The sequence below is a fragment of the Salmo salar genome, chromosome 07 (assembly GCF_965601325.2).
Source record: "Salmo salar chromosome 07, fSalSal1, whole genome shotgun sequence".
NCBI classification, from domain to species: Eukaryota; Metazoa; Chordata; class Actinopteri; order Salmoniformes; family Salmonidae; genus Salmo; species Salmo salar.
Window position 1 is genome coordinate 59,409,112 of NC_138297.1, and position 27,816 is coordinate 59,436,927.

General features: G+C 44.2%; 1 protein-coding gene across 4 annotated transcripts in view; it reads left to right on the top strand.

The window, feature by feature from the left end:
- Nucleotides 1-23,708, top strand: part of chchd3a (coiled-coil-helix-coiled-coil-helix domain containing 3a) — a 102,642-nt gene extending 78,934 nt beyond the window's left edge. For all 4 annotated transcript variants that reach the window (XM_045722272.2, XM_082977792.1, XM_082977793.1 and 1 more), the window contains 2 exons: nt 17,679-17,814; nt 22,371-23,708. In XM_045722272.2, the coding sequence (XP_045578228.1) occupies nt 17,679-17,814; nt 22,371-22,394 (160 nt within the window). In that variant the 3' untranslated portion in view covers nt 22,395-23,708. The remainder of the gene's footprint in view (nt 1-17,678; nt 17,815-22,370) is intronic.
- Nucleotides 23,709-27,816: the final 4,108 nt, after the last annotated feature.

A 27,816-nucleotide genomic window follows, 5' to 3' on the forward strand; every position in this document is an offset into this window, starting at 1 on the left:
ATTAGTAATAGTAGACTAGTAGTAGTAGAAACATTAGTAACAGTAGGCGGTAGTAGTAGTAGTAGTAGTAGTAGTAGTAGTAGTAGTAGTAGTAGTAAAAACATTAGTAACAGTAGGCTAGTAGTAGTAACAGTAGGGTAGTAGTAGTAGTAGTAGTAGTAGTAGTAGTAGTAGTAGTAGTAGTAGTAGTAAAAACATTAGTAACAGTAGGCTAGTAGTAGTAACAGTAGGGTAGTAGTAGTAGTAGTAGTAGTAGTAGTAGTAGTAGTAGTAGTAGAAACATTAGTAACAGTAGGCTAGTAGTAGTAGTAGAAAAAGTAGTAGTAGTAGAAACAGTAGTAGTAGTAGTAGTAGTAGAAACAGTAGTAGTAGTAGTAGAAGAAACATTAGTAACAGTAGGCTAGTAGTAGTAACAGTACGCGGGTAGTAGTAGTAGTAGTAGTAGTAGTAGTAGTAGTAGTAGTAGTAGTAGTAGTAGTAGTAGTATAAACAGTAGTAACAGTAGGGTAGTAGTAGTAGTAGTAGTAGTAGTAGTAGTAGAAACATTAGTAACAGTAGGCTAGTAGTAGTAGTAGAAAAAGTAGTAGTAGTAGAAACAGTAGTAGTAGTAGTAGTAGTAGAAACAGTAGTAGTAGTAGTAGAAGAAACATTAGTAACAGTAGGCTAGTAGTAGTAACAGTACGCTAGTAGTAGTAGTAGTAGTAGTAGTAGTAGTAGTAGTAGTATAAACAGTAGTAACAGTAGGGTAGTAGTAGTAGTAGTAGTAGTAGAAACATTAGTAACAGTAGGCTAGTAGTAGTAGTAGAAAAAGTAGTAGTAGTAGAAACAGTAGTAGTAGTAGTAGAAACAGTAGTAGTAGTAGTAGAAGAAACATTAGTAACAGTAGGCTAGTAGTAGTAACAGTACGCTAGTAGTAGTAGTAGTAGTAGTAGTAGTATAAACAGTAGTAGTAGTAGTAGTAGTAGTAGTAGTAGTAGTAGTAGTAGTAGTAGTAGTAGTAGTAGTATAAACATTAGTAACAGTAGGCTAGTAGTAGTAGTAGAAACATTAGTAACAGTAGGCTAGTAGTAGCAGAAACATTAGTAACAGTAGGCAATGGGTAGTAGTAGAAACATTAGTAACAGTAGGCTAGTAGTAGTAACAGTAGGGTAGTAGTAGTAGTAGTAGTAGTAGAAACATTAGTAACAGTAGGCTAGTAGTAGTAGTATAAACAGTAGTAGTAGTAGTAGTAGTAGTAGTAGTAGTAGTAGTAGTAGTAGTAGTATAAACATTAGTAACAGTAGGCTAGTAGTAGTAGTAGAAACATTAGTAACAGTAGGCTAGTAGTAGTAGAAACATTAGTAACAGTAGGCTAGTAGTAGTAGTAGAAACATTAGTAACAGTAGGCTAGTAGTAGTAACAGTAGGGTAGTAGTAGTAGTAGTAGTAGAAACATTAGTAACAGTAGGCTAGTAGTAGTAGTAGAAAAAGTAGTAGTAGTAGAAACAGTAGTAGTAGTAGTAGTAGTAGAAACAGTAGTAGTAGTAGTAGAAGAAACATTAGTAACAGTAGGCTAGTAGTAGTAACAGTACGCTAGTAGTAGTAGTAGTAGTAGTAGTAGTATAAACAGTAGTAGTAGTAGTAGTAGTAGTAGTAGTATAAACATTAGTAACAGTAGGCTAGTAGTAGTAGTAGAAACATTAGTAACAGTAGGCTAGTAGTAGTAGAAACATTAGTAACAGTAGGCTAGTAGTAGTAGTAGAAACATTGATAATACTAGGGTAGTAGTAGTAGAAACATTAGTAACAGTAGACTAGTAGTAATAGAAACATTAATTATATTATTTTAGTAGTATTAGAAACATTAGTAACAGTAGGCTAGTAGTAATAGGAACATTAGTTATATTAGCCAAGTAGTAGTAGAAACATTAGTAACAGTAGGCTAGTAGTAATAGAAACATTAATTATATTATTTTAGTAGTATTAGAAACATTAGTAACAGTAGGCTAGTAGTAATAGGAACATTAGTTATATTAGCCAAGTAGTAGTAGAAACATTAGTAACAGTAGGCTAGTAGTAATAGAAACATTAACAGTAGGCTAGTAGTAGAAGTAGAAACATTAGTAATTCTAGGGTAGTAGGAGAAACATTAGTAACTAACAGTAGGCTAGTAGTAGTAGAAACAGTAGTAGTAGTAGTAATCTCAGCAACAACAAAAAAGAAACCTCTCACTGTCAACTGCATTTATTTTCAGCAAACTTAATATGTGTAAATATTTGTGGGGGGGCTAGTCCAGCCTCTCTCAGCCTATTGCGGACAGTCTGAGCACTGATGGAGGGATTGTGCATTCCTGGTGTAACTCTGGCAGTTGTTGTTGCCATCCTGTACCTGTCCCGCAGGTGTGATGTTCGGATGTACCGATTACGTGTAACAACAATTTATGCCCTGGCAACATCTGCAGACCTCATGCCTCCTTGCAGCATGCCTAAGGAACGTTCACGCAGATGAGCAGGGACCCTGGGCTCCTAGCAGTAATAGTAAGCTGGTAGCAGTAATAGTAGACTCATAGTAATAATAGGCTAGCAGTAGTAGGGTAGTAGTAGGCTTAGTAATAGTAGGCTAGTAGAAGTATCCGTAATAGTAGGGTAGTAGTAGGCTCGTAGTAATAGTAGGCTAGTAGAAGTAGTAATAGTAGGCTAGTAGTAGTAGCATTAATAGTTGGCTAGTAGTAGTAATAGTATAATAAGTAGTAATACTAGGCTAGTAGAAGAAGTAGTAATAGTCGGTAAATTTATGAAGTAGTAGGCTAGTAGAGGTAGTAACAATAGGCTAGTAGAGGTAGTAATATTAGGCTAGTAGTAGTAGTAGGCTAGTAGTAGTAGTTGGCTAGTATTAGTATCCGTAGTGGTAATAGTAGTATTTGTGGTAGAAGTAATAGTAGACTAGAAGTAGTAGGCTAGTAAAAGAGGTAATAGTAGGCTAGTAGAAGAAGTAGTAATAGTAGGCTAGTAGAAGAAGTAATAGTAGGCTAGTAGTAGTAGGATAGTAGAAGTAGTAAAGTAGGCTAGTAGATGAAGTAGTAATAGTAGGCTAGTAGTAGTAGGCTAGTAGAAGAATTAGTACTAGTAGGCTAGTAGAAGAAGTAGTACTAGTAGGCTTGTAGAAGTGGGAATGGTAGGCTAGTAGTACTAGTAGTCAAGTAGAAGTAGAAATAGTAGGCTAGTAGAAGAAGTAGTAATGGTAGGCTAGTAGTACTAGTAGGCTAGTAGAAAAAGTAGTAATAGTAGGCTAGTAGTAGAAGTAGTAGTAGTAGTAGTAGTAGGCTTCTAGTCATAGTAGGCTAGTATTAGTGGTAATAGACGAGAAGTAATAGTAGTCTAGTAGTAGAAGTAGTGGTAGGCTAGTAGTAGTGGTGGTAGGCTAGTAGTAGTGGTAGGCTAGTCGTAGTCTAGTAGTTGTGGTAAGCTAGTAGTAGTAGTAGGCTAGTAGTAGTGGTGGTAAGGTAGTAGTAGTAGTAGTAGTAGTAGTAGTAGTAGTAGTAATGGTAGGCTAATAGTTGTAGTAGTAGTGGTAGGCTAGTAGTGGTAGGCTAGTAGTGGTAGGCTAGTAGTGGTAGTAATAATAATAATAAGCTAGGAGAAGAAGTAGTACTAGTAGAATAAGTAGTAATAGTAGGCTAGTAGAATAAGTAGTAATAGTAGGCTAGTAGTAGTAGTAGGCTAGTAGTATTTGTAGTAGTAGTAGTAGGCTAGTAGAAGACGTAGTGCTAGTAGAAAAAGTCGTAATGGTAGACTAGTAGTAGTAGTGGTGGTAATAGTAGTATTCATAGTGGTAATAGTAGTTTTTGTGGTAGTAGAAGTAATAGTAGGCAAGTAGTAGTAGTAGTAGTAGTAGGCTGGTGGTAGTAGTAGTAGATATGTAGTGGTAATAGTAGTATTCGTAGTGGTAGTAGGGTTGTATAAGTAATAGTAGGGTAGTAGTAGTAATTGGCTAGAAGTAGTAGTGGTAGTAGACTAAGTAATAGTAGGCTAATAGTAGTAGTAGGCTAGTAGTATTCGTAGTGGTAATAGTAGTATTCGTAGTAGTAATAGTAGGCTAGTAGTAGTAGTAGGCTAGTAGTATTTGTAGTAGTAGTAGTAGGCTAGTAGAAGACGTAGTGCTAGTAGAAAAAGTCGTAATGGTAGACTAGTAGTAGTAGTGGTGGTAATAGTAGTATTCATAGTGGTAATAGTAGTTTTTGTGGTAGTAGAAGTAATAGTAGGCAAGTAGTAGTAGTAGTAGTAGGCTGGTGGTAGTAGTAGTAGATATGTAGTGGTAATAGTAGTATTCGTAGTGGTAGTAGGGTTGTATAAGTAATAGTAGGGTAGTAGTAGTAATTGGCTAGAAGTAGTAGTGGTAGTAGACTAAGTAATAGTAGGCTAATAGTAGTAGTAGGCTAGTAGTATTCGTAGTGGTAATAGTAGTATTCGTAGTGGTAATAGTAGTATTTGTGGTGGTAGTATTGGTAGTAGAAGTAATAGTAGGCTAGTAGTAGTAAGTCTAGTGACACTGCAGGGGTACATTTTTGTTGTTTGTGTGGTTTATGCACACATTATGCCTGTAGAGAGGTGTGTGTTTGCAGTGTGTAGGGGTTGTGCAGCTGTTTCCTGCCGTTCCAGCGGTATTCCTGGCAGAGCATGATGGAGCTCTTTCAACCGGAACGCCGCTACCTAAGAGTGACCTCATTTTGCGCACACACACCTGGCTCCCACTAATACTTTCTCAGTTTTCATCATCCTCTCCCCAGCTTCTATGAATCTGCCCTGAGGTCCTCCACACATCAGCACAATTCATGTTAATAGCCCTTGCCTGTGGTAAACACATAATGAATCACACACACACAAGTATCATATGAATCCAAAATCTAATCAAATGTATTTATAAATCCCTTTTTTACATCAGTAGATGTCACAAAGTGCTATACAGAAACCCAGCCTAAAACCCCAAACAGCAAGCAATGCAGATGTAGAAGTACGGTGGCTAGGAAAAACTCCCTAGAAAGGCAGGAACCTAGGAAGAAACCTAGAGAGGAAGCAGGCTCTGAGGGGTGGCCAGTCCTCTTCTGGCTGTGCCGGGTGGAGATTATAAGAGTAGATGGCCATTAAGTCCAGATTGTTCTTCAAGATGTTCAAATGTTCATAGATGACCAGCAGGGTCAAATAATAATCACAGTGGTTGTAGAGAGGGTACAACAGGTCAGTACCTCAGGAGTAAATGTCAGTTGGCTTTTCATAGCCGAGCATTCAGAGGTTGAGACAGCCGTTAGAGGTTGAAAAGAGACACCCCAGAGGACTGTGTCTTCTCTACCTGTAGTTATCAAGGCCCTAGAAGACTGTCTTCTCTACCTGTAGTTATCAATACCCTAGAGGACTGTGTCTTCTCTACCTGTAGTTATCAGTACCCTAGAGGACTGTGTCTTCTCTACCTGTAGTTATCAGTACCCTAGAGGACTGTGTCTTCTCTACCTGTAGTTATCAAGGCCCTAGAGGACTGTGTCTTCTCTACCTGTAGTTATCAAGGCCCTAGAGGACTGTGTCTTCTCTACCTGTAGTTATCAATACCCTAGAGGACTGTGTCTTCTCTACCTGTAGTTATCAAGGCCCTAGAGGACTGTGTCTTCTCTACCTGTAGTTATCAGTACCCTAGAGGACTGTGTCTTCTCTACCTGTAGTTATCAGTACCCCAGAGGACTGTGTCTTCTCTACCTGTAGTTATCAATACCCTAGAGGACTGTGTCTTCTCTACCTGTAGTTATCAAGGCCCTAGAGGACTGTGTCTTCTCTACCTGTAGTTATCAGTACCCTAGAGGACTGTGTCTTCTCTACCTGTAGTTATCAGTACCCCAGAGGACTGTGTCTTCTCTACCTGTAGTTATCAATACCCTAGAGGACTGTGTCTTCTCTACCTGTAGTTATCAGTACCCTAGAGGACTGTGTCTTCTCTACCTGTAGTTATCAATACCCCAGAGCACTGTGTCTTCTCTACCTGTAGTTATCAAGGCCCTAGAGGACTGTGTCTTCTCTACCTGTAGTTATCAGTACCCCAGAGGACTGTGTCTTCTCTACCTGTAGTTATCAGTACCCTAGAGGACTGTGTCTTCTCTACCTGTAGTTATCAAGGCCCTAGAGGACTGTGTCTTCTCTACCTGTAGTTATCAAGGCCCTAGAGGACTGTGTCTTCTCTACCTGTAGTTATCAAGGCCCTAGAGGACTGTGTCTTCTCTACCTGTAGTTATCAAGGCCCTAGAGGACTGTGTCTTCTCTACCTGTAGTTATCAAGGCCCTAGAGGACTGTGTCTTCTCTACCTGTAGTTATCAATACCCTAGAGGACTGTGTCTTCTCTACCTGTAGTTATCAAGGCCCTAGAGGACTGTGTCTTCTCTACCTGTAGTTATCAGTACCTTAGAGGACTGTGTCTTCTCTACCTGTAGTTATCAAGGCCCTAGAGGACTGTCTTCTCTACCTGTAGTTATCAAGGCCCTAGAGGACTATGTCTTCTCTACCTGTAGTTATCGGTATCCTAGAGGACTGTGTCTTCTCTACCTGTAGTTATCAAGGCCCTAGAGGACTGTGTCTTCTCTACCTGTAGTTATCAATACCCTAGAGGACTGTGTCTTCTCTACCTGTAGTTATCAGTACCCTAGAGGACTGTGTCTTCTCTACCTGTAGTTATCAAGGCCCTAGAGGACTGTGTCTTCTCTACCTGTAGTTATCAAGGCCCTAGAGGACTGTGTCTTCTCTACCTGTAGTTATCAGTACCCTAGAGGACTGTGTCTTCTCTACCTGTAGTTATCAGTACCCTAGAGGACTGTGTCTTCTCTACCTGTAGTTATCAGTACCCTAGAGGACTGTGTCTTCTCTACCTGTAGTTATCTGTATCCTAGAGGATTGTGTCTTCTCTACCTGTAGTTATCAAGGCCCTAGAGGACTGTGTCTTCTCTACCTGTAGTTATCAGTACCCTAGAGGACTGTGTCTTCTCTACCTGTAGTTATCAAGGCCCTAGAGGACTGTGTCTTCTCTACCTGTAGTTATCAAGGCCCTAGAGGACTGTGTCTTCTCTACCTGTAGTTATCAGTACCCTAGAGGACTGTGTCTTCTCTACCTGTAGTTATCAGTACCCTAGAGGACTGTGTCTTCTCTACCTGTAGTTATCGGTATCCTAGAGGATTGTGTCTTCTCTACCTGTAGTTATCAAGGCCCTAGAGGACTGTGTCTTCTCTACCTGTAGTTATCAAGGCCCTAGAGGACTGTGTCTTCTCTACCTGTAGTTATCAGTACCCTAGAGGACTGTGTCTTCTCTACCTGTAGTTATCAAGGCCCTAGAGGACTGTGTCTTCTCTACCTGTAGTTATCAAGGCCCTAGAGGACTGTGTCTTCTCTACCTGTAGTTATCAGTACCCTAGAGGACTGTGTCTTCTCTACCTGTAGTTATCAGTACCCTAGAGGACTGTGTCTTCTCTACCTGTAGTTATCAAGGCCCTAGAGGACTGTGTCTTCTCTACCTGTAGTTATCAAGGCCCTAGAGGACTGTGTCTTCTCTACCTGTAGTTATCAATACCCTAGAGGACTGTGTCTTCTCTACCTGTAGTTATCAATACCCCAGAGGACTGTGTCTTCTCTACCTGTAGTTATCAAGGCCCTAGAGGACTGTGTCTTCTCTACCTGTAGTTATCAGTACCCTAGAGGACTGTGTCTTCTCTACCTGTAGTTATCAATACCCTAGAGGACTGTGTCTTCTCTACCTGTAGTTATCAAGGCCCTAGAGGACTGTGTCTTCTCTACCTGTAGTTATCAGTACCCTAGAGGACTGTGTCTTCTCTACCTGTAGTTATCAAGGCCCTAGAGGACTGTGTCTTCTCTACCTGTAGTTATCAGTACCCTAGAGGACTGTGTCTTCTCTACCTGTAGTTATCAAGGCCCTAGAGGACTGTGTCTTCTCTACCTGTAGTTATCAATACCCCAGAGGACTGTGTCTTCTCTACCTGTAGTTATCAATACCCTAGAGGACTGTGTCTTCTCTACCTGTAGTTATCAGTACCCTAGAGGACTGTGTCTTCTCTACCTGTAGTTATCAAGGCCCTAGAGGACTGTGTCTTCTCTACCTGTAGTTATCAGTACCCTGGAGGACTGTGTCTTCTCTACCTGTAGTTATCAGTACCCTAGAGGACTGTGTCTTCTCTACCTGTAGTTATCAGTACCCTAGAGGACTGTGTCTTCTCTACCTGTAGTTATCAAGGCCCTAGAGGACTGTGTCTTCTCTACCTGTAGTTATCAATACCCCAGAGGACTGTGTCTTCTCTACCTGTAGTTATCAATACCCTAGAGGACTGTGTCTTCTCTACCTGTAGTTATCAATACCCTAGAGGACTGTGTCTTCTCTACCTGTAGTTATCAATACCCCAGAGGACTGTGTCTTCTCTACCTGTAGTTATCAGTACCCTAGAGGACTGTGTCTTCTCTACCTGTAGTTATCAGTACCCTAGAGGACTGTGTCTTCTCTACCTGTAGTTATCAAGGCCCTAGAGGACTGTGTCTTCTCTACCTGTAGTTATCAATACCCCAGAGGACTGTGTCTTCTCTACCTGTAGTTATCAGTACCCTAGAGGACTGTGTCTTCTCTACCTGTAGTTATCAATACCCTAGAGGACTGTGTCTTCTCTACCTGTAGTTATCAAGGCCCTAGAGGACTGTGTCTTCTCTACCTGTAGTTATCAGTACCCTAGAGGACTGTGTCTTCTCTACCTGTAGTTATCAGTACCCTAGAGGACTGTGTCTTCTCTGCCTGTAGTTATCAATACCCTAGAGGACTGTGTCTTCTCTACCTGTAGTTATCAGTACCCCAGAGGACTGTGTCTTCTCTACCTGTAGTTATCAGTACCCTAGAGGACTGTGTCTTCTCTACCTGTAGTTATCGGTATCCTAGAGGACTGTGTCTTCTCTACCTGTAGTTATCAAGGCCCTAGAGGACTGTGTCTTCTCTACCTGTAGTTATCAGTACCCTAGAGGACTGTGTCTTCTCTACCTGTAGTTATCAGTACCCTAGAGGACTGTGTCTTCTCTACCTGTAGTTATCAATACCCCAGAGCACTGTGTCTTCTCTACCTGTAGTTATCAAGGCCCTAGAGGACTGTGTCTTCTCTACCTGTAGTTATCAGTACCCTAGAGGACTGTGTCTTCTCCTAACTGCTCTGTATGCTGTCCTTCTAACCACTTATCCAACACAGTCTAGATGGACTATCATACGGTCCAGTCTAGATGGAATGTCATACAGTCCAGTCTAGATGGAATGTCATACGGTCCAGTCTAGATGGAATGTCATACGGTCCAGTCTAGATGGAATGTCATACAGTCCAGTCTAGATGGACTGTCATACGGTCCAGTCTAGATGGAATGTCATACAGTCCAGTCTAGATGGAATGTCATACAGTCCAGTCTAGATGGAATGTCATACAGTCCAGTCTAGATGGAATGTCATACAGTCCAGTCTAGATGGAATGTCATACAGTCCAGTCTAGATGGAATGTCATACAGTCCAGTCTAGATGGAATGTCATACAGTCCAGTCTAGATGGAATGTCATACAGTCCAGTCTAGATGGAATGTCATACAGTCCAGTCTAGATGGAATGTCATACAGTCCAGTCTAGATGGAATGTCATACAGTCCGGTCTAGATGGAATGTCATACGGTCCGGTCCAGATGGACTGTCATACGGTCCGGTCCAGATGGACTGTCATACGGTCCGGTCCAGATGGACTGTCATACGGTCCGGTCCAGATGGACTGTCATACGGTCTGGTCCAGTACGTGAAACCTTTACCAACACACTGGCTCTTAGTGTCTGGGCACAATGTTGCACTGTGCTGGTTACAGCTGAATGACAGGTGTGTGTGTGTGTGTGTGTGTGTGTGTAAAACGGGTTTCATTTAAAGCTATGTGTATACTGTTTATAATGTTCAGCTCCTTGCAGTCAGGTCAACAGGTCGACTTTCACCTCTCCGTCTACTCCTCCCATCCCTGCTGGAGAAAGAGACACACTCATCCCTCCCTCCATCCCTCCATCCCCAAATACATATTCAACAGCCAAACAGTCCTAGAGCAGAGTTTTGGCCTGGGTGATTAAAGCCTAACACAACTCTGCATTTTGATAGTCATTAAATGAGGAAATGGGAACAGAACAAACCTGAGAGTCTATTGAATCTTCTTCCAGCCACCCCTAACAATACAGATATATGTGATGTGGAGAGAAAGCTAACCTGTCTGTTTTTAAAGGCTCTGTTATCTGTGAGGCACAGAGGAGTGTATGTAAGCGTGTGTAAGCGTGTGTAAGTGTGTGTGCGGTCTCGCTGAGGTAAGACTTGACCCGCCTGACGATAGCACATCAACCTGCTGCCATTACCCCCCCCCCCCCCCCCCCCCCCCCCCCCCCCACACACACACACACACACACACACACACACACACACACACACACACACACACACACACACACACACACACACACACACACACTTAAAAGCCTTTATGTACTGGCTGTAAAGCCTCCCTCTCTGCTCTCTGATCTCACACACCTTTTAGTGACTGAATAACTGACTTGAACACATTGTAAAAGGACTGTTGGGCAGACTGTGGCACATCATAAAATCTGTAGATCTCTGTGTGGACTACAAATGATGTTTTAACAGTAAATTCTCTTAGGAGTACAATAGTTCTACTTTAACAGTAATGTATCATAGGAATACAATAGTTCTACTTTAACAGTAATGTATCTTAGGAATACAACAGTTCTACTTTAACATTAATGTATCTTAGGAATACAACAGTTCTACTTTAACAGTAATGTATCATAGGAATACAATAGTTCTACTTTGTTGTTCTTCGATGCCATGGTTAAGAGTTCTGTTTTGTTGCTGATGTTCTGTACAGTTTCATCTTCACTGGTTTGGACAGGGCTGGACATCTTGACTAAGTTTCAGTTTTCCCAAAACCTTTTGTAGTTTTCCCTCAACAACCCATCCCCCGAGCAGCGAGAGAGTAAGAACAATCGTAAACTCTATTTTTTGACACTTTATCTTCTGTGCGTGAATGAAATTCACATGACATAAAGCCCTTTCCTGTGCTATGAGTGGTCTGAGTAGTCGAGAGAACTAAACTACAATGCAGCCTTCTCTGTCGTGTTGATTGTCATACCAAACATTAGTTAGTGTGCGTTGGCAAGGGATGACAAAGGTAGAGCCATAGTATGGAAGTGATAGTGAATGGTAAAAACAGCAAAACTCCATTCCAAGCGCTCTCAGGAGATGTCCGCTAGGTTGAGTGTCAGTGGGGGGGCCCAGGCCTCCTTTCTTCTGTTCCTTCTCATTATCTCACTCTCTTATTTATTTCTCTCTGGTGCTCATTTATTCATATTTTTCTCTCCTTTTGTTGTCTCACTCTTTCTCAATCTCTACTTTTTGTATCTCTCTTCTATCCCCCCCCCCCTCCTCCCTGATGGGTATCACCATAGGGGGTCAGCCAGGTCTTCTTTAAAAAGCGATGAGAGTTAAGTGTGTCATTTTTCTCTCTAAATGGATCATTTGTATTTATTTGCCTGACTCTGTCACGGAGCCGGTCTTAACCAGAGAGAACATGAAGGCTTTTTAAGAGGCCCCAGCTTCACCTCCTAACCCTATTATAGCCCAAGTGCTTGTAAATGATGATAAATGGACCTTGTGCCTTTTGAGAACTCAATCTGGGCCTTGTAATCCATACTCATGGATGTAGGGAAGATAGATCCTACTGTGGGTGTCAGTTTATGGTCAACATATGGTTTTGGATAAATGGATGGAGACGTATTGCTCCTATATGTGTGACAAAATACTGTACAGTGAGAAAGTCACTTAGATATCAGTATGCCTCTGTTTTATTTTCTTGAAAAAATGAAGCAATGATTTGCTATTACTGCTGTCCATGCATATTTATACAATACATTAGTACGATTTGGTTAAGATCGTTTTTGTCTGGCTAGAGAGACTACCGTACTCATAGTACAGTGGAATAGCTATGCTTTTTCAATGAGCTGACTGGTGTAGGGGAAGGAGAGACGAAAGGATGGTTTTCTATGAGCTAACTGTTTGTTTCTACGCCCTATAGAGGGACATATCTAGTTGGTCTGTTTCTAGAAGTAACACAGCATAGCTAACCAACTAGTTGCTTAGTATAGAATCAATTCCCCTCTTCCTCCTCTTTTTTGTTTTCTCTTTTCCTTCACCTTTCTGTTCATCCCTCAAACCTACGTGCTTCATTATCCTTTTTTATCTCCCTCCTCCTTCACCCTCTTTCCCATGCTTTATCTTCTACTGGCTTTATTTTGTGTATCTCTCTCCCCTGCCCCCTCCTCTCCGACCACCCTCTCCTGTGTGCTTTCGCTTTTTACATGTTCATATTCTTCAGCCTCTCTCTTGCCCACCCCTCTCTCTCTTTCTCCCCGTCTCTGATAAAGCATCTCATCTCAATGCGGCTCCCTGCGGTCTGTCATATGTCTCCCCTCTCCAGCTTGATTTATGTGGCTGTGGTGTATAAACCATACTGTAGCTATATGAAACAAACCCTAAGCGTCCCCTCTCTCCTGCTCTATCTATGGATCAAGGGGGGAGAGAGGGAGAGAGGGAGGAAAGGAGAGAGAGGAGGATGGAGGGAAACTTATCTCGTATCAATAGAGCTATGTTGGCATGGAGACCTTTACTGATGGCCTCCTATATAAGCAGAGATGTATTGTCCCCCCACTCCGTAGGTACAGTACACACACCTCCCTCTCTCACCCCGCTCAGCTACACGTCTCCATTTGTTTCAATCTCTCCCTCTCTGAAGTTTTATTAAATATCCCAGGCGCCTCGGAGGGGGGTGGGATGGCCATGCAGTGAGAGGGGATTTTTGATTGACAGCGGATGGATTTGACCTGCGACTGAATCATCTGGTTGTCTGTGTTAGAGAAGGGGAAGAGAGGGAGAAAGAGGGATAGAAACTGCGAGACAAAGAGAGAAAAACGGAAAGGGAGAGAGAAACCGAGAGGGAGATAAACCGAGAGGCAGAGATCATACAAATCTATATGACTGACAGGTCAGAGGAGCCATTCGGTCTCTTCCCAACCCTGAACAAAGAGCATTGTAAAACAAATATGAACCATGGTCCCCGTCAGATTTCTGACCCATTACGTCAGAACATATTAGCTACAAGTCTGATCTTAGACCACAACCAACTGTTTCCTCCTCAAAGGTCACAGCATTGAACATTTTTGTGCTTTTGATTCCTGTGGGGTCGAGAAATCGATAGAGGGGTGGAGAGAGAGAGGGGGGGATGTTTACGGATGCCCCAGTGTTTAGGTTTCATGGGAACAGGATGAATCACTGCTGTTTCTGACTACATGTAAATACACTGCTCAAAAAAATAAAGGAAACACTAAAATAACACATCCTAGATCTGAATGAATGAAATAATCTTATTAAATACTTTTTTCTTTACATAGTTGAATGTGCTGACAACAAAATCACACAAAACTAATCAATGGAAATCCAATTTATCAACCCATGGAGGTCGGATTTGGAGTCACACTCAAAATTAAAGTGGAAAACCACACTACAGGCTGATCCAACTTTGATGTAATGTCCTTAAAACAAGTCAAAATGAGGCTCAGTAGTGTGTGTGGCCTCCACGTGCCTGTATGACCTCCCTACAACGCCTGGGCATGCTCCTGATGAGGTGGCGGATGGTCTCCTGAGGGATCTCCTCCCAGACCTGGACTAAAGCATCCGCCAACTCCTGGACAGTCTGTGGTGCAACGTGGCGTTGGTGGATGGAGCGAGACATGATGTCCCAGATGTGCTCAATTGGATTCAGGTCTGGTGAACGGGCGAGCCAGTCCATCGCATCAATGCCTTCCTCTTGCAGGAACTGCTGACACACTCCAGAGGTCTAGCATTGTCTTGCATTAGGAGGAACCCAGGGCCAACCGCACCAGCATATGGTCTCACAAGGGGTCTGGGGATCTCATCTCGGTACCTAATGGCAGTCAGGCTACCTCTGGCGAGCACATGGAGGGCTGTGCGGCCCCCCCAAAGAAATGCCACCCCACACCATGACTGACCCACCGCCAAACCGGTCATGCTGGAGGATGTTGCAGGCAGCAGAACGTTCTCCACGGCGTCTCCAGACTCTGTCACGTCTGTCACATGTGCTCAGTGTGAACCTGCTTTCATCTGTGAAGAGCACAGGGCGCCAGTGGCGAATTTGCCAATCTTGGTGTTCTCTGGCAAATGCCAAACGTCCTGCACGGTGTTGGGCTGTAAGCACAACCCCCCACCTGTGGACGTCGGGCCCTCACACCACCCTCATGGAGTCTGTTTCTGACCGTTTGAGCAGACACATGCACATTTGTGGCCTGCTGGAGGTCATTTTGCAGGGCTCTGGCAGTGCTCCTCCTGCTCCTCCTTGCACAAAGGCGGAGGTAGCGGTCCTGCTGCTGGGTTGTTGCCCTCCTACGGCCTCCTCCACATCTCCTGATGTACTGGCCTGTCTCCTGGTAGCGCCTCCATGCTCTGGACACTACGCTGACAGACACAGCAAACCTTCTTGCCACAGCTCGCATTGGTGTGCCATCCTGGATGAGCTGCACTACCTGAGCCACTTGTGTGGGTTGTAGACTCCGTCTCATGCTACCACTAGAGTGAAAGCACCGCCAGCATTCAAAAGTGACCAAAACATCAGCCAGGAAGCATAGGAACTGAGAAGTGGTCTGTGGTCCCCACCTTCAGAACCACTCATTTATTGGGGGTGTCTTGCTAATTGCCTATAATTTCCACCTGTTGTCTATTCCATTTGCACAACAGCATGTGAAATTTATTGTCAATCAGTGTTGCTTCCTAAGTGGACAGTTTGATTTCACAGAAGTGTGATTGACTTGGAGTTACATTGTGTTGTTTAAGTGTTCCATTTATTTTTTGAGCAGTGAATATCATAGACAGTTCCATAGGAATGGTATTCACTATGTGGTGCTACAGTACCTTCCCCTTGACTACTGTACTAACAAAACTACAAAACCTTTCTCTGAGGTTGTATTGGGAAGATACAGTTGCTGTGCTGTGGCTATGTAGCACACAGGCCGACTGTATTACAGGTGATAGTAACTGATGAGGGAGAGCCTAATGTAATATTGAGAAGGCAGAAATTCTCTTTCTCGGTCTCTTTCTCTTCTCTCCTCTACCAGTGGCTGTGAGAATGAGTTAATATTAATCTTAATGATGGATGATGAATGACCCTGCGTGAGCCAGAGTGTGTGTGTGACAGTGTTATTGTCCTGATTAACTAAACAATGTCTCGGGTCTCTCTATGGAGTAGGGAAAGAGAAGGAAGGAACGAGAAAACAGAGGTTTATCTCCCAGTTGCTCTTCAAGGTCTCTCTCTCTCTGTCATCTGTAATGGCTTCTAAGAGAAACAAACAGTTGTGTTGTATCAGCAGGCTGCACCTGGCATTAACGCAAACGCTTAAGAAAATAATTAGCGGGTGTACGTGGCTGCCTGGTCCCTGAAGATGCCCAAAGGCAGTGGAATGAATGCTACGTTATAGGAGCAGCAGGAGAAGAATTCTGCTGTCTGTGTGTGTGTGAGACACACTGTCATCCTTCACCGCTTAGAGAAATGGGCATGTCACTCCGAAGGCAATGAGTGGATTCTCTTGGTGCTTGAAGAGCTTCTATGTATATGAGATGGCGCGTTATGTTCGATCGCTGTTCAAATGTGAGGAATAGTGACAACCTACAGTATCATCAGAAATATACATTAAATGGAAGGTTAACAATGTTAGGAATTTATTTCTGATCATCCGGTACTTGCTGCTTTGTATCAATAGGTGCCTTACTCGCCTACATGCTGTTAAATGCAGTGGCGTCTGGTGACAAGAAATGTGAGGAGGATGGATTATTGACTGACATCCCTTTGGCCATAATACTGTGGCCATGTGTTGGCGGCCATACTCAGAAGTCCCATGCATCCAGCCCCCCTGCATTGCACCCTGGGTAATGAACCATGTGGCCGTTGTGTCCTTTCAAACCCAACAGGAGGGTGAATTCTCACTACAGGAGGGTGAATTCTCACTACAGGAGGGTGAATTCTCACTACAGGAGTGTGAATTCTCACTACAGACAGTAAATCCAACACCTGATTGGAACTGGAGGGGCTCAGCTGTGCCCCTAATGCCTCTCCAAGGATCAGAAAGGTGCTGACAGGTGAAATCAGCACTTCTGTGTGCTAACTGCTAAAGGATGATGCCAACATTAGCATAATGGCCCTAACATGTGCAGGTGTATCTTTTTAAGTATGGGTGGTTTATGGGGTGTGCTAACTGTCAAGAGACAGATCCTGCTAGCTGTTAGCATGAGATCATTGGTGCAGTTGATAGTCCTTGCTGCTGAGGTTAGCGAAAAGGCCCTAAAGCTTTGGGACCCATATGGCATTGCAGTGGTGATGAAAGACCATTTCTGGACTGAAGATATCCTTTAGCATAAGATAAGCATTGCGATGTACAGCTAGCACGAAAGTGGAACAATTTGGTGGCTCCACAGTACTGAACTATGCAGACAGTTTTGGTTAGCATTAGCGCAGTTGTGATGTTTGATACACTGACACCTCAGTGTCAGTAGCTGTTGCCGCGGTGTCAGTAGCTGTTGCCGCGGTGTCAGTAGCTGTTGCCGCGGTGTCAATGGCTATTTGGTGTCAGAAGTAAGGACTAGCCCTTTGGGTGCTGTATTCCTCAAATAAATGTTTATTTGTCAAGTACACGGTTTACAGGTATAAAAGGTGCGGTGAAAATGTGTCTGTGCCAGTTCCCTTTAACAGTGCAGTACAATAATCAATCATCAGTCAAAAAATGTCCACTTAGCACGACCAATGGGACAGCTAGCTATAGGAGAGGGTGTGTCAATACAGTCAGAAACCTATAATCATGCAGGCTCTATCAATCAATACTGATTCAATACTCAGTTCTGTCGTCATTAAACCCACAAGAGTCATCATCATCTTCATCACTATGACGAGGGGTTTCCTATCGCAGTACAACAACTTTTTATTGTTGTTCATTTTCTATATCCTTTTTTTTCTCCTCTGTTTTATTTTCTGGGTGTGTCCGTATTAGACTTTGATTGGCCAGTGTGTTTTCTGAGGAGAAAAGAGAACACAATTGTCCATAGAAAATAAACCCTGGATAGATCTCCTGTTTCCAGAGGGACAGGTATAGAACCTTTCTCCTGGTGACAGAATAGCACGGCTTGCCAATATTCACACGTCCTCTGGCCCTTCCATTGACGTGGGGAGCCTCTAATGAATGGATTGGCATGCCCGTCACTGTTGCGCTGACGGTTGCTTCCATTGGCTGGATCAACCTTTGGCCCCATCTCTTCTACAGTCTGACTGATCCCAGATGAACCACTGCTGTGGGATGGGGAATGGGCAGAATGAGGAGGACAATTTCATGTTTTTGTGTGTCTCTCGCTCTCTTCTCTCTCCTCCTGTCAGTAAATGGGGAATGTTAGTAATTGCTTGTTTTGCAGGTGTGTATGTGAGGGCTGATGTGATTGTTTTTAATGTGTGTAGTGTATGATATTGATTGTAAATAGTAAAGTCTCTCTCCTCCAGGCGGTTTGAGGCGAGTCCAGTGTGTGCTGATCTGCAGGGGCAGATCCTGAAGTGCTACCAGGAACACAGTGGGAAGACGCTGCTCTGCTCCACCATCGCCTCCCGCTACCTGCAGTGTGTTAACCAAGCTAAACAGGTGGGCCCACGGGGAGGGTGTGTGTGTGTGTGTGTGTGTGTGTGTGTGTACGTACCTTGGGATACGTATGAATAACTTTTGTTGGTGTCTATCCCCATCTACTGTAATTTATAAGACATGTTGTTTTGTTTACAAATCTCTACTGTCTCAAAAGTGAAACATGAATGAGTTCTACATCTAATGAAAACTTCTGTTTATTCCCATATTGCTGCATGATTTTGTTGTCTGAAAAGAATGGCAATAATGATCTTGCCCCGCTATGGGCAACCGCTACAGACATTAGAAAGTAAGTTGTACTGTTCCAGGATCTGTCTCTCCCAGTAGAGTAGCTATGGGCAACCGCTACAGACATTAGAAAGTAAGTTGTACTGTTCCAGGATCTGTCTCTCCTAGTAGAGTAGCTCAGTGTTGTCTAGACATGTAGCTTCATCAAACCCCAGATGTACTTAGGTAACTGTGTGTATTACCACTAGAACAGTTCATTTCCTTCCTACATGACTTAATGGTTGTTGCCGGCCAAACATACACGTCTTTCTCTCTTCACCCCTCTCATTGAAAAATGTACATCTTAAAGCACTGTCAATAAACACACACTCGCATAGCTCGACTGGTCACACACACACACACACACACACACACACACACACACACTAACAAACACTAACAAACACTCTTGGCTGCCCCTGCGTTTGAGACCATAGTGTTTCTCGCTTGCATAAAACTCACTCTAAACTATAGGTTCAGAGGAAAGGTCTATTTCCATAATACCTGCTGACGCTGGCTGGTTTCCTTCACTGCTTAAGTGTGTGTTTAATTTAATAAGGTCCAGGTCAGACGACCAGGTCAGACGACCAGGTCAGACGACCAGGCCAGACGACCAGGCCAGACGACCAGGTCAGACCAGGCCAGACGACCAGGCCAGACGACCAGGCCAGACGACCAGGCCAGACGACCAGGCCAGACGACCAGGCCAGACGACCAGGCCAGACGACCAGGCCAGACGACCAGGCCAGACGACCAGGCCAGACGACCAGGCCAGACGACCAGGCCAGACGACCAGGCCAGACGACCATTGTCCTCTCGTTCTTCTTTATTTCTCTCAAGTCATTGGAAAGTGGACGTGTTTTAGTAATATGGAAATGGTATTGTCTCAACGTTGATATTAAAGGCACACACACACAAAACACACACAAAACACACACACACACACAAAACACACAAGGATAGACGTAAACACACACACACTCTCTCCTCTGGCACTTTTCAATATACAGTAGTGGAGTCAGACAAAACCCAATTTATATTCAGATAGGTTTTCTATTAGATTTTTTCTTTTACAATTTGACAGTTTCTAGAGAACTGTGTTCCGCCGCTCTCCCCCGGGTATTAGTAATACGTCTAGGGCTGCTGGGTGCGGCTAGGTTTTAAGCTATACATCATGTAAATAACACTATGTATTATTCATTTGTACGAGTGCTACCTACCTGTAGCCTCTTTGGAATCCCACAAGGCTGTGTGTTCCTTGCCGCACACATTCACTGCTCTGATCTTGTAAATGTGGAAATCAGCCTGGAATATTATGGTAATCCACAGAGTTGATCAGGTTCCCGAAATCCAAATACACTCGTAGTAGAGAGTGTTATCTGTGTAAGAAAGCTGTTACAATCATCAGGTGAGAGATAAAACAGAGCCCTGATAGAGCTCTACAGCTAGTGACCCACTGCAGAGGGACAATATAACCTAGTTAAAAGAATAGGAGAAGAGGTGATACAGCCCACTGCAGAGGGACAATATAACCTAGTAAATAGAATAGGGAAGAGGTAATACAAGTAATGAAAGCGGGGTCGTAATGGTTTATTATTATTATTATTATTATTATTATTATTATTATTATAGCAGATGCGGTAGAGTAGCTACACAGTAACCGAGCAGGAAGCTATGTGGAGGGGTCAAAAGGTCAAATTTATCAAGCACCAGATAAGACCTAGATGGGGTCAAATCTCTGCCTCTCAACCTTCACTCCTACTCTTAGCTGTGTCTCAATTCATCTTTCTGTGATTCCTTGCATCCTTCTCAATCTTGAAGGAGAAAGCCCAATGTCCCTCCCCTCTGACCTTCTCCAACGTGTTTTGGGAAGGAGGCAAGGAGAGGGAGTAGGTTAATCGACGGAAGATGATGAATTGAGAAGGAGCCCCAGTTTAGCTATAAAAGACAAACTTACCCTCCACAAGCCCTGATACACTCCACACTCCACACAAAACCCCAGCACCCTTCAAGCTTCAAACGGCCCACTAAACCACTAAACAGGCCCGTAATGAATTACCCCCAGATAGGATTGTCCACTCCATCACCATTGAACACATAATAACATGACATGACATAATATCAGTCTGAATATTGACTGGTCCAAGAGAGGGGAAAGACTATAGGGTTGTCATCAGACAGGCCTTTGTGACTGATAATTACTAGTATTCCTTATCATCGGCCCGCGATAATATTTAGATCTTGATGGCCTCTCTTGCACGCACGCGCACACACACACACACACACACACACACACTCCCTGTCACTTTATAATACACACAATGCTAAACGGGTCCAGATAGCGACTGACTGGGGTTATTATATAGAAAGAGGGGGAATAGAGCGACTGGAAGGACAGATAAAGAGGAAGAAGACTCTCTTTTGAGAGGCCCATGAATAGAACGTTTATCACGGGGGCCGATCTCTCTCGCTCTCTCTCTCTTCATTGCATATTCTTGCCGCATGCCCACTTCTTGCCTTGCTGCCTCCCCCAGTCATCTTGGATCTGAGGTCTTACTAGCTGCTATAGCTTTTTTGGGATGTAAAAATTTCAAATACATCTTCCTTGTTGACTGTCTTTGCACAGAGTTTAAACAGGGTTTAAAACAGCTTGTTCTATGTTTGACGTGATCCTGCTGTAAACCAGTTAGCATGCTCTCTGACCATATCTATTCAGATCGGCTACCTCCGTTCTGTCACATCACAGCATTATATTAGGCCCCAGCCTTCAGAAATGTGACTTGTTGGAGCCCTCATTGCTTGTTGTTGCCTGTTAGGTTGGACAGAGTAAATGTTGTTCATCTGTAATGACTGGTGTCATGGTAGTATAGAGTGTAGTCTAGTGTGTAGAATGAATTGATCCGCTTGGTGTTGGACAGCTATAGGGAGGCACCGACATGGATGAATCTAATCTAGAACACAAAAATCTATCTACTGCCCCTCCCTCTCTCTCCCCCATCTTTATTCAGTCGATTTGTGTTTTTCTCCTTTGTTCTCCCTCTTTAAAGTAAAACATTTTTGGGGCCACTTTTCTGTGTTCCCCTCCCCCGACATTGGTTTCCTCTCCCCTCCCCATCTCCTCTAATTGTTCTCACCACACTTCTCCTGGAATGTTTCATTGTGAGGCATCAAATGCTATAGCCTGTATGAAATGGGGATTGACAGGGAGGGTGATGTGTTGGAGGGTGATGTGTTGGAGGGTGATGTGTTGGAGGGTGATGTGTTGGAGGGTGATGTGTTGGGGGGTGATGTGTTGGAGGGTGATGTGTTGGGGATTGACAGGGAGGGTGATGTGTTGGGGATTGACAGGGAGGGTGATGTATTGGAGGGTGATGTATTGGAGGGTGATGTATTGGAGGGTGATGTATTGGAGGGTGATGTATTGGAGGGTGATGTGTTGGAGGGTGATGTGTTGGAGGGTGATGTGTTGGAGGGTGATGTGTTGGGGATTGACAGGGAGGGTGATGTGTTGGGGATTGACAGGGAGGGTGATGTGTTGGGGATTGACAGGGAGGGTGATGTGTTGGGGATTGACAGGGAGGGTGATGTGTTGGGGATTGACAGGGAGGGTGATGTGTTGGGGATTGACAGGGAGGGTGATGTGTTGGGGATTGACAGGGAGGGTGATGTGTTGGGGATTGACAGGGAGGGTGATGTGTTGGGGATTGACAGGGAGGGTGATGTGTTGGGGATTGACAGGGAGGGTGATGTGTTGGGGATTGACAGGGAGGGTGATGTGTTGGGGATTGACAGGGAGGGTGATGTGTTGGGGATTGACAGGGAGGGTGATGTGTTGGGGATTGACAGGGAGGGTGATGTGTTGGGATTGACAGGGAGGGTGATGTGTTGGGATTGACAGGGAGGGTGATGTGTTGGGGATTGACATGGAGGGTGATGTGTTGGGGTTTGACAGGGAGGGTGATGTGTTGGGGATTGACAGGGAGGGTGATGTGTTGGGGATTGACAGGGAGGGTGATGTGTTGGAGGGTGATGTGTTGGGGATTGACAGGGAGGGTGATGTGTTGGGGATTGACAGGGAGGGTGATGTGTTGGGGATTGACAGGGAGGGTGATGTGTTGGAGGGTGATGTGTTGGGGATTGACAGGGAGGGTGATGTGTTGGGGATTGACAGGGAGCGTGATGTGTTGGGGATTTGTGGCAAGAGTTATCGCTAATATGAAATCCCCTCTTTCCCTCTCTACCTCCCTCATCCCCTCTCTCACATTCTCTCTTTTTTTATCCTGTTGTTCCAGAACAAGTTGAGGACTGGGGGCTAAGAGATCGCAACCCCGAGTCGAGGTAGAAACAGAACCGCAACCTGACCTGAACCAGGAACACAAGACAAACAGACAACCCTGAGAGAGAGATGGACACCCCTTAGCCCAACACCCCCACTGACCCCCAAACCCTTTACTCCTTTGTAAGATCCCACCTACAGTACCTACACCCCTTCTCCCCCACCCCACTCCACTGCATGTCTATCTCTACTACCACGAGGGAGGAGGACAACGGTAGCACTTCCTAAAGAGTACAGCGCAGTAGCTCCATGACACAGCAGCAGTAGGAGAAGTGCAACTGTCCGCCATGTTGGAGACGCATGAATACATGCAGTGGCGGAGAGTTTAAGCCTAGGCGGAGTCCACCAGAACCAATGCAGGCCCAGCGCTGAAGATATCCTCACGGACTGAACCACTATCATTACCAACACGCACCACCACCCAACCAGCTCACCCCTCTTACAAAGCCAGTAGTCCGCCCCATCACCACACCCTCTATCATAAACCTACATGATCACATGACTTCTATCCGCCAGGCTTCACCCTACTGTATCCCTCTATCCACTATATAAACCTACATGATCACATGACTTCTATCCACCAGGCTTCACCCTACTATATCCCTCTATCCACTATATAAACCTACATGATCACATGACTTCTATCCACCAGGCTTCACCCTACTGTATCCCTCTATCCACTATATAAACCTTCATGATCACATGACTTCTATCCACCAGGCTTCACCCTACTGTATCCCTCTATCCACTATATAAACCTACATGATCACATGACTTCTATCCACCAGGCTTCACCCTACTGTATCCCTCTATCCACTATATAAACCTACATGATCACATGACTTCTATCCACCAGGCTTCACCCTACTGTATCCCTCTATCCACTATATAAACCTTCATGATCACATGACTTCTATCCACCAGGCTTCACCCTACTGTATCCCTCTATCCACTATATAAACCTTCATGATCACATGACTTCTATCCACCAGGCTTCACCCTACTGTATCCCTCTATCCACTATATAAACCTACATGATCACATGACTTCTATCCACCAGGCTTCACCCTACTGTATCCCTCTATCCACTATATAAACCTTCATGATCACATGACTTCTATCCACCAGGCTTCACCCTACTGTATCCCTGTGCACTGTCCTGCACACACACCGTTGTGTCTGAGCGTTGTGTGTGTTCCAGTGTGTTAATAATGCATCTGCTTGTTTTGTTTTCATCCCAACCGTGTCACAATCACTTCTGACAGAGGAAATTAAAGAATGATACCGGAATTGACCTTGTTGTCGTTGAATGTGTCTCTCAGTATTAAATGTGAAAGAGAGTGTGTGTGCTTATTACTCCTTTCAATGTTAAATGTGAAAGAGACTCCCTATTGTGTAGTCTCTGTGTTGTGTATTTCTATGTAAGTGACATCAGAAGGACGACTGTTCTTCAGCGACGGAGCCGCAGTTATCTTGTCTCCCTGGCGACAACGCACCTGGCAGACGAAGAGATGGCGAAACCCACCCAGAGAGAGAGATGGAAAGGAAGAGAGGGAACACTCCTCACACTTGTATCCTCCTCTCTTCCTCTGACATCTCATCAGTCCTCTGTGCTGCTCCAGTTCAGTGGAGGACTACAAATCTCTTTACCGCTCCTCTCACTCTCTCTTTCCCCACACACAAACTAATACTACCAGCGACAAGACTGCTTCACAATGCCGTCTGCACTCTATACCAGACATTGTGTGCCTGTGTTTGTGTGTGTGTGCGTGTCGTGTGAGTGTGATATCCACTGGTCTGTTGGGATGTCAGGTGCATTATCCCAGCTGGAGATGTTGAGAAGAACCTGATCTCAACTCCGTGTCAGACACACACACACAGAGTCTACAGAATGGAGTGTGTGCGCATTAGTAAGTCTCTGTGTCTGATCCCTCCATGTCAGTCACTGTTTGACTTGGTGGTTAGGGCGGGGGTGGGGGTGACTGGGGTTCAGAGGGGGTGGGAGTTCAGGCCGGAGCAGGTGTTACCCGGCCTCTAGACCTCTAGGCTTCCGTCTCCTCACTCTCCCCGTCTTAATCATAGACACTATAGCAGGTTAAATGTACCAGGGTTCTACACTGAGTATACCCAACACCTTCCTCATATTGAGTTGGGTGGTGGACCATTCTTGATACACACGGGAAACTGTTAACCCGGGAGCGTTGTAATTCTTGTCATAAACCGGTGTGCCTGGCACCTACTACCAGTCCCCGTTCAAAGGCAGTCATCCTCTGAATGGCACACATACACAATCCATGTCTCAGTTGTCTCAAGGCTTAAAAATCATCCCCTTCATCTACACAAGTGACATCAATAAGGGATCATAGCTTTCACCTGGTCAGTCTATGTCATGGAAAGAGCAGGTGTTCTTAATATTTTGTTTACTCAGTGTATATCTGTGGTCCAACTCCTCGGTCTTCACTGCTTCTTAGTACAGTTCTGTGCCACTACTCCTCACAAACGTACACAGAGCTAGCCTCAGTCTATTTTCTTTCTGTCCACAGTCAATTGTTCTATCTGGCTTTCTCTCTCTTTCTCGCTCTATCTGGCTCTCTTTCTCGTTCTATTTTTCTCTCCCTTTCTATCTCTCCCATTTGTCTTTTTCTCTTGTTCTATCTGGCTCTCTTTCTTGATCTTTCTGGCTCTTTCTCTTCGTCTCTCTCTCGTTCTACCACATCAGTCACTGGCTTCATCAATAAGTGCATCGACGACGTCGTCCCCACAGTGACCGTATCTACATAACCCAACCAGAAGCCATGGATTACAGGCAACATCCACAATGAGCTAAATGGTAGAGCTGCCACTTTCAAGGAGCGGGACTCTAACCCGGAAGCTTATAAGAAATCCTGCAATGCCCCACGACGAACCATCAAACAGGCAAAGCGTCAATACAGGGCTAAGATTGAATCGTACTACACCGACTACGACGTTCATCAGATGTGGCAGGACTTGCAGACTACAAAGTGAAGCACAGCCACGAGCTGCACAGTGACACGAACATACCAGATTAGCAAAATTACTTCTATGCTTGCATTGAGGCAAGTAACACTGAAACATGCATGAGAGCACCAGCTGTACCCGCACGACTGAGTTATCATGCTCTCCGTAGCCTTTAAAACCTTTAAACAGGTCAACATTCACAAGGTCGCAAGGCCAGACGGATTACCAGGACGTATACTCCGAGCATGCGCTGACCAACTGGCAAGTGACTTCACTGACATTTTCAACCTGTCCGTGACTGAGTCTGTAATACCAACACGTTTTAAGCAGACCACCCTAGTCCCTATGCCCAAGAACACTAAGGTAACCTGCCTAAATGACTACCGACCCGTAACACTCATGTCTGTAGTCATGAAAGGCTGGTCATGGCTCACATCAACACCATTATCCCAGAAACCCTAGACCCAATGCAATTTGAATACCGCCCCAACAGATCCACAGATGATGCAATCTCTATTGCACTCCACACTGCCCTTTCCCACCTGGACAAAAGAAACACCTACAGTTGAAGTCGGAAGTTTACATACACCTTAGCCAAATACATTTAAACTCAGTTTTTCACAATTCCTGACATTTAATCCTAGTAAAAATGCCCTGTCTTAGGTCAGTTAGGATCACCACTTTATTTTAAGAATGTGAAATGTCAGAATAATAGTAGAGAGGATTATTTATTTCAGCTTTTATTTATTTTATAACATTCCCAGTGGGTCAGAAGTTTACATACACTCAATTAGTATTTGGTAGCATTGGCTATAAATTGTTTAACTTGGGTCAAACGTTTTGGGTAGCCTTCCACAAGCTTTCCACAATAAGTTGGGTGAATTTTGGCCCATTCCTCCTGACAGAGCTGGTGTAACTGAGTCAGGTTTGTAGCCCTCCTTGATTGCACACACTTTTTCAGTTCTGCCCATAAAATTTCTATAGGATTGAGGTCAGGGCTTTGTGATGGCCACTCCAATACCTTGACTTTGTTGTCCTTAAGCCATTTTCCCACAACTTTGGAAGTATGCTTGGGGTCATTGTCCATTTGGAAGACCCATTTGTGACCAAGCTTTAACTTCCTGACTGATGTCTTGAGATGTTGCTTCGATATATCCACATAATTTTCCATCCTCATGATGCCATCTATTTTGTGAAGTGCAGCAGTCCCTCCCGTAGCAAAGCACCTCCACAACATGATGCTGCCACCCCTGTCTTTCACAGTTGGGATGGTGTTCTTCGGCTTGCAAGCTTCCCCCTTTTTCCTCCAAACATAACGATGGTCATTATAGCCAAACAGTTCTATTTTGTTTCATCAGACCAGAGAACATTTCTCAAAAAAGTACGATCTTTGTCCCCATGTGCAGTTGCAAACCGTAGTCTGGCTTTTTTATGGCGGTTTTGGAGCAGTGGCTTCTTCCTTGCTGAGCGGCCTTTCAGGTTATGTTGATATAGGACTCGTTTTACTATGGATATAGATACTTTTGTACCTGTTTCCTCAAGCATCTTCACAAGGTCCTTTGCTGTTGTTCTGGGATTGATTTGCACTTTTCGCACCAAAGTACGTTAATCTCTAAGAGACAGAACGCATCTCCTTCCTGAGCGGTATGACGGCTGCGTGGTCCCATGGTGTTTATACTTGTGTACTATTGTTTGTACAGAGGGACGTGGTACCTTCAGGCATTTGTCGAGGTCTGCAATTTTTTTTCTTGGAGTCTTGGCTGATTTCTTTTGATTTTCCCATGATGTCAAGCAAAGAGGCACTGAGTTTGAAGGTAGGCCTTGAAATACATCCACATGTACACCTCCAATTGACTCAAATGATGTCAATTAGCCTATCAGAAGCTTCTAAAGCCATGACATCATTTTCTGAAATTGTCCATGCTGTTTAAAGGCACAGTCAACTTAGTGTAAACTTCTGACCACTGGAATTGTGATACAGTGAATTATAAGTGAAATAATCTGTCTGTAAACAATTGATGGAAAAATCACCTGTGTCATGCACAATGTAGATGTCCTAACCGACTTGCCAAAACTATAGTTTGTTAACAAGAAATTTGTGGAGTGGTTGAAAAACGAGTTTTAATGACTCCAACCTAAGTGTATGTAAACTTCTGACTTCAACTGCATGTGAGAATGCTATTCATTGACTACAGCTCAGCGTTCAACACCATAGTGCCCTCAAAGCTCATCAATAAGCTAAAGACCCTCGGACTAAGCACCTCCCTCTGCAACTGGATCCTGGACTTCTTGACGTGCCGCCCCCAGGTGATAAGGGTAGGGAACAACACATCCGCCACGCTGATCCTCAGCATGGGGGCCCCTCAGGGGTGCGTGCTCAGTCCTCTCCTGTACTCCCTGTTCACTCATGGCTGCGTGGCCAG